The following is a 7,345-nucleotide window of genomic DNA, read 5'->3' as shown; positions in this document are numbered from 1 at the left end:
TACTATAAAATGTAATTAATTAAAATAACCTTAAGCACCGGTATCATCATAATCATATAAAAAAAGTCTCTCTGATAAATTGTCATATCTTACAGATGGGGATAGTGTGACAAACTGACAAAAATATTATTTTGCAATACTTCAAAGTAATTTCATTTAATATAAAAGGCTCATGCTGAATTTGATTAACACGATTTCTAAGGTAACTCCATTTCAGGAAATGACATCAGCACCCCATTTTTGAAGTTCATACAAAAGCAGTGTGAAACCTGATAGAAAGCATTACACCAATTATAAACATTTTTCACCAGATGAATGATGTTTTTATACATTTATATTGTCCTCCTCTTAGAGATGCCAGGTAAGTGACATTTACAGTAATAAGGTAATAAATTAAAACTGATTTAAATGTACTGAAGTTTATTTTGGTTTAATCAAAGCAGCAGTTCTGGGAGTGACTGTGGATCAAGGTCCAAAGGCTTTGGTTAAGGGAGAGGGCAAAACTGTGTATCTGCCCTGCAAAGTGACTGGTCTGGGCTCTTCAGACTATATCCATTGGTACCAAATAAAAGAGGGTGAAGCCCCATCGAGGCTACTCTATATCAATCAAGGAGGTATTATTACTCTTGATACCAACAATCCCCAAGCAAATTACTTCACCGTGGAAAAAAACAAAGCTTTATGATCTAAAACTGAGAAACACTCAAACGAGTCATGCTGCCGCTTACTTCTGCGCCTACTGGGACTCAAGCAGCCACAGTGAGAAGATTTACTCACATCCTGTGCATGAACTATACTGGCAAATGTTGAATGCAAACATATACTTGCACTGTCATTTTCTGTTTAAGTTCCTAATTTGACTTGAGCTGTATATGCAGAGGCTGGGTGGATGATCTTATTTTGATCTGTTTAATTACAATTGCCCTGGTGTTAATGGACGCATTATACATGTTTCTATGAGGTTTTTTGTACACACTATTATATTTGTGATTTTGGAATATTGCAAGTGTATCTAAGTTGTAACATGTCTCAACATTTTTTAAAAGACGAAATGTGTCTAGAGATTATGGGTATTTAAGATTTTGTAATGTTCAGTTTGATGAAGCGCTTGCTTGAAATATCACTTGTCAGGGTTATTATAGTTAACTAAAAACTGAAATCATAAAATATTTATACATTTTTGCTCCTTAAAATACTTGGGAAAAAAATCCCACTAAAATTAAATTAAATTAAAAACACACTTACTTTATTCCAGCCAAGGCAACATTTGTCATTTTCATTTAGTTTAATTTTGTGTAATCAAATAACTAAAACTAAAGCTGAAATAAAAATGAATAAAAACATATAAAGACAAACAAAAACCAATAAAACTGTCAGAATAACAACAAAATTAATAAAGTATATCAAAATCTCAATGACACTAATATATAGCACTGGTCTTTGTGTGGCGAAAATAAATTCTGGTAGCAGCAGTGTGCAGACTTTAAGCATTTCACTTGAGTTGTTTATCAAAAAATTGGAAAGGCCCTGCAAAAGTTACAAAATCTGGATTACTAAACAAATAGTCTAACTGAATAAATGCATGAATAGTATCATTTAAAATAGATTTTAGTGTATCAGTTTATTTTTAGACTCTTTTCATCTACATATCCCAGATAATATCACAGTGTCATTACTATTTTATTTTATTTTTTTAAGTTTCATTCAAAACCTCTTCACATTTGAATCCATACTATCCATTTTACAAAGAAAAATGAAGAAGGGTTCTATTGAGGAAGAGGCAGCTTTATAACCCAAAGCCTAATTGTTGTTTTAAATTGCACGTGTTAAATGAATGTCGATTCCCATCACCCATCATTTATACAGATTGTTTTAGCTTGTTTCTTGTGATAGTGATGACGACGAGATATGTGCAAAGAGGAAACCACGAGGCTATTATCATTACCTTCTGATTGGCTGATGCACTTCATAATTCTTCAGACTGCTGGACGACAGATGTAGACATGGCACTGTCTGGAATGATAACATTTGGGTTGCTAGTAGTCTTAATAGGTGAGATTTTAGTATTATCTTATATTTATTAACATTTCTCAATCACAATTACTCACTATTATTAATTTTAAATTAATATGATATCTGCACTGATATCTGCTCTGGAGAAGGTTTTTTAATTAATGTCCACTTATTTCGTGGTGTTTTCCGTTTTTCTCATGAGGTTCGTCTCGCACAAGCGACTTCTCAGCTATATTGAAAACATTTTAAACAAAACAGTTTTTGTTGTATAGGCCTACTTGTGCTATAGGCTACGCAAATATAGTTTACAGTCCTACCGTTTTATCGGTGTAATGTTCGATACTGATTCTAACAGAAAACTTTCGAGCAGCAGCTGCTGTTCTTGAGCTTTTATTTAGTGGGTTCTTGTGTTTAATGTAGGCTAATATAAGTGTTTTGTTGCGTGTACACACGCAACGCATTTTAATGGTTTCTTATGGTTTTAGATTGTTTAAATGGACAAATTACGCACCCTGATCCTGTGATAATTAAGGCAAGTGGTAGAGCAGCTCGAATCCAATGCAAAGTGGATTCATCGACCCTTCAGTCCAGCGTTCTCCACTGGTACAGAGCTCCACCAAAGGGAGCTCTCCAACGATTAATGTATTTCGAAGCTGGTTCGTCAAAGGCCAAAAAAGACCCCGACACCCCCCGTAGATTTTCTGGGTCGGTGAATGGTGATCTAGTGGCACTGACTATCTCAAAACTGGAGCTCAGCGATGCCGGCTCGTATTACTGCGCGCTCTGGAGTGGAGACAACACAGTGCTATCTATGAGAGGAAATCATTACAAAAACCTGCTTTCATCATCAAAGCGCTTTTATTTGGAACAGCAGCAAGGAGGAGACATTAGACATATTTTTATTGTGATGTTGCTTTTTGTTGTCAAGATTTAATTAAAGAATTAGGTTAAATGTTCCAAAAGTGTATTGTCTCAGAAGAAAGAACCACAATGTTCCACAATGTACAATGTTTGTTACTGCCTACTGTACCATATTAACAGTCTCTTCGACTAATTAAAATGTGATTTTGTTTCAACACAAGTTATTATTACTTTATTGTTATATGTCTTAATTCTATTTTTTTCTCAAATTTCTTTTATGAATAGGTTTTCTTTTTAGTTTACATGTCACATTTCCAGATCTCAATCTTAATTTTCAATCATTTTCATCTTAATCATTTTACATTTACATTTAAAATAACATTTGTTTTAATCTTAATCATAATAACTATGTTGACAATTATTTCATTTTATTTTATGTAAAAAATTTTTAAATAATTCAGATCATTCAAATTACAGCTGTCCCACAGCTGTGGCTAACTGCCTCCACAATCAACATTTTTGCCCATAATAAAGTTCTATTAAGCATTTATGGCCATAGTTACAAAAAGACAAAGGTGAAGAAGAAAAAATGATGATGATGATGTGTGAAGAAAAAAGCACCTAAACACTTGATGGAACAGAATATTTTTACTCCAGTCCGGGAGTTTCATTAAGTCTCCATCAAGTGTGAAAATATTGTTTGATTGTGTGCATTTATGATAAATAAAAAGCTAGCCAATCCACTTAGCAAGACAAATGGGTCAGCCATTTTATTTTATTTCAAAAAAGAAAAAAGAAAGAAAGAAAGAAAATATGACATATGGATAAAATATGTTGGAGGCCTTATTTAAGAAATATATATATATATATATCGGCAGCTTTATTCATGATACCAACAATCCTCAAGCAAATGACTTCACCGTGGACAGAACCCAGCTTCATAACCTAAAACTGAGCAACACAAAACCGATTCATGCTGCCGTTTACTTCTGCGCCTACTGGGACTCAAACAACCACACTGAGAACATTCACACACATACTGTACATTAACTTACGGATATTGAGAACATTCATTAGATTTTACTCTTCTAAATATAAATGTGACATCTAGCCTATTATAGAGCTGATTTTTCATGTGTATAAACCCAATTTCCAACGAGTCCAACATGCATCCTGAAGAGCATATTTGTGACATTTGAACAGTTGTTTGTTTAACATGCAGATCTCCAACAGAGGATGGTGCTACTCAACCGCAAAAGAGGATTTTCAGGTTTAAGATGAAAAGCATATATATTTAAGATGAGATATCATACATATCAGTCAGGTGTGGTAGAAATGCACCTGTTTCACATATAGAAAAAGAGCACTGACATTTATCAGAGCTCCACCTCAGGAGGTGACATCATTAAATTTATGTGTGTAGCTGAACAATTTTCTGTAAGGATTTTTGCAAAACAGTGTAAAAAAGTGTACAGGAAACTTTATCATCTTGCATAACAAAATGAATGATGCTCATTAACTTGTGCACTGTTGTTCTCGTAATGGAGCTTTAAAGGGGGTTAAATAGATTAAAATAGGTTAATACCTTAATAGTCATAAATCAGATCTTAATAATCCCAATAAAGTGGCACCCAAAAGTAATTGGACACTTGAAATTCTCATTATTTTACAGAACATATTTTATAAAATAACATAGCTATTAGCAAAACCAAAGCTAAATTAAGGATACTCGCTGTAAATTAAACATTACATCATATTCATGATTAATAATACTAGCCTGTACTAAAAAATCTGGCCCACCAGTTTTATGGATGTATTTCATATTTGTGTTTTTGTTTGTTTGTTTTTTCCAGCTGTTTTGTTTCCCCCATACATTCATATCAACCTCACTATAAAAGATTAATTAAAATAACCTTAAAGGGATAGTTCACCCAAAAATGAAAATTTGATGTTTATCTGCTTACCCCCAGGGCATCCAAGATGTAGGTGACTTTGTTTCTTCAGTAGAACACAAACGAAGATTTTTTACTCAAACCGTTGCAGTTTGTCAGTCATATAATGCAAGTGGATGGGAATCACGGCTTTGAGAGTCAAAAAACATACACAAACAAAACCAAATTCACTTCCATTATATGACTGACAGACGGCAATGGTTTGAGTCTTGACTCTTTACTTTATCATTCTGACCAATTTAGCAATAGCACTTATTAAATACATACACACTGTGAAAAACACAATATATTTATACGTAATTATATCATAGTGCTCTCATTGAATGTTGTTGATCAGAATTTTACTCAAAAGTTCACCTGTTTACCATATTTGAATCCATAGCACCGCTGAGGAAGAGCCGTTTGCATTGATACTGTATCTGCTCTGGAGAAGGTTTTAAATTGCGCTTTAAAATTACACGTGTTAAATGAGTGTTGATTCCCATCACCCATCATTTATATAGATTGTTTTAGCTTGTGTAAAAAACGACGAGATATGTGCAAAGAGGAAACCACAAGGCCATTATCACTACCTTCTGATTGGCTGATGCACTTCATAATTCTTCAGACTGCTGGACGACAGATGTAGACATGGCACTGTCTGGAATGATAACATTTGGGTTGCTAGTAGTCTTAATAGGTGAGATTTTAGTATTCTGTTATAATTATTAACATTTCTCAATCAAATTTACACATTGTTATTCAGAGATTTATGACTTTTAAAAGGCATTTCCACTTATTTCGTGCATGTTCAGTTTTTCTCTTGAGGTTCGTCTCGCACAAGCAACTTGTGAGCTATCTTGAAAACATTTTAAACAAAACAGTTTTTTTGTCGCATAGACCTACTTGTGCTAAACGTAAATATAGTTAACAGTCCTAAAACACTCGAGCAGCGTACAACTGGTTTACTCAGGAGGGAGCAACTGCTGTTCGTGAGCTTTTGGGTTCTTGAGTTTAATGTAATGCCAAAATGTAAGCGCTTCACTGAATGAATACACACTAAGCTCATTCTAATAGTTTCTCTTATGGTTTTAGATTGTCTAAATGGACAAATGACGCATCTTGAACCTGTGATGATTAGGACAAGGAGTAAAGCTGCTCTAATCAAATGCCAAGTGGATTCAGCGACGTTTAAGTCCAACGCTCTCCACTGGTACAGACTCAAGGATCAAGCTTTCCAAAGATTAATGTATTTCGAAGCTGGATCGAAAGCATTCAAAAAAGACCCCGATGCCCCCCGTAAAATAACTGGATCGGTAAACGATGCGGAGAAGGATAAGCCAGTGACACTGACTCTCACAATCTCAAGACTGGAGCCCAGTGATGAGGGCTCGTATTACTGCGCGCTCTGGAGTGAAGACAACACAGTGTTAACTATGAGAGCAAATCATTACAAAAACCTGCTTTCATCATCAAAGCGCTTTTATTTGGAACAGCAACAGAAAGGAGGAGACATTACACATAATTTAATTGTAATGTTGCTTTTGGTTATAAATATTTTATTAAGAAATTATGTTAAATGTTCCAAAAGTGTCTCAAAAGAAAGAACTCTAAACACAATACTTGCTAGACATACTGTTGACAAAAGGCTAAAACGGTCTCTTTGGCTATTAAAAGAATGTAATTTTTTTTCAACACAAGTTATATTACATTTTTGTTATATGAAGGTCACATTAATTAGCCTACTTAAAAACGTTATACAATATCTTAACTTTTCTAAAATGCATTAAATGGATAGATTTTGTTTTTATTTTACTTGTCACAGTTCCAGGTCTCAATCTTAATTTATGAAATTTATGGGGACAAAAATTACATTTCCATTTAACTTTTGTTACAAAACTGTTCATCTTAATTAGAAACTATGACAACGATGTTTTATTTATTTATTTATGTACATTTAAATTAAAGTTGTGGCATCACTTCCTCCATAATCAACATTTAATAAATAATATAATATAAAATAATAAAGTTTTATGGAAAAATGTACGGACTTGGTTACAAAAAAAGATGAAGGTGTCACTAAAAAGCATGCTTGAAAAGAAATATGAGACATGATGTGTGAAGAAAACAATAAAGGTAAACACTTATTGTACAAATTTTTTTATTCCAATCCAGATTTATTCAAAAAGTGCGAAAATAATGTTTGATTGTGTGTATTTACGATAAATACAATGCGAGCTAATTCACTTAATTTTAACAAGACAAATGGGTTAGCCATTTATGGAAGCCCGTTTCCGCCACTGAATAAAAAATAAAATAGGTAATTGCCACTTTTTATCTCACAATTCTGACTTTTTTTCTCAGAATTGCGTTATATAAACTCGCAATTGAGAGTTAAAAAGTCATAATTGAGAGATATAAACTCGCAATTCTGAGAAATAAAGTCATAACTGCGAGATATAAACTCACTATTCTGACTTTTTTTCACAGAATTGTGAGATATAAACTCGCAATTGCGAGAAAAAAAAGTCAGAATTGCG

The 7,345-nt window shown here is 33.5% G+C and overlaps 2 gene segments (V, D, J or C); both read left to right on the top strand.

Annotated features, from left to right (window-relative positions):
- The first annotated feature begins 354 nt into the window (after positions 1-354).
- LOC107657410 (T-cell receptor gamma chain V region PT-gamma-1/2-like) lies at positions 355-893 on the top strand. The segment is given in 3 exon segments: positions 355-361; positions 444-782; positions 879-893. Coding segments are annotated over 3 exon segments (361 nt in total).
- Positions 894-1,988: 1,095 nt separating this feature from the next.
- LOC107657425 (Ig lambda chain V-III region LOI-like) lies at positions 1,989-2,993 on the top strand. The segment is given in 2 exon segments: positions 1,989-2,052; positions 2,499-2,993. Coding segments are annotated over 2 exon segments (498 nt in total).
- The last annotated feature ends 4,352 nt before the right edge of the window (positions 2,994-7,345 follow it).

This window comes from Sinocyclocheilus anshuiensis, unplaced genomic scaffold (genome assembly GCF_001515605.1).
Source record: "Sinocyclocheilus anshuiensis isolate Anshui unplaced genomic scaffold, SAMN03320099.WGS_v1.1 scaffold155, whole genome shotgun sequence".
Classification (NCBI taxonomy): domain Eukaryota; kingdom Metazoa; phylum Chordata; class Actinopteri; order Cypriniformes; family Cyprinidae; genus Sinocyclocheilus; species Sinocyclocheilus anshuiensis.
Note: the sequence above shows the minus strand (reverse complement) of the source record. Positions and strands in the feature narration are given on the sequence as shown.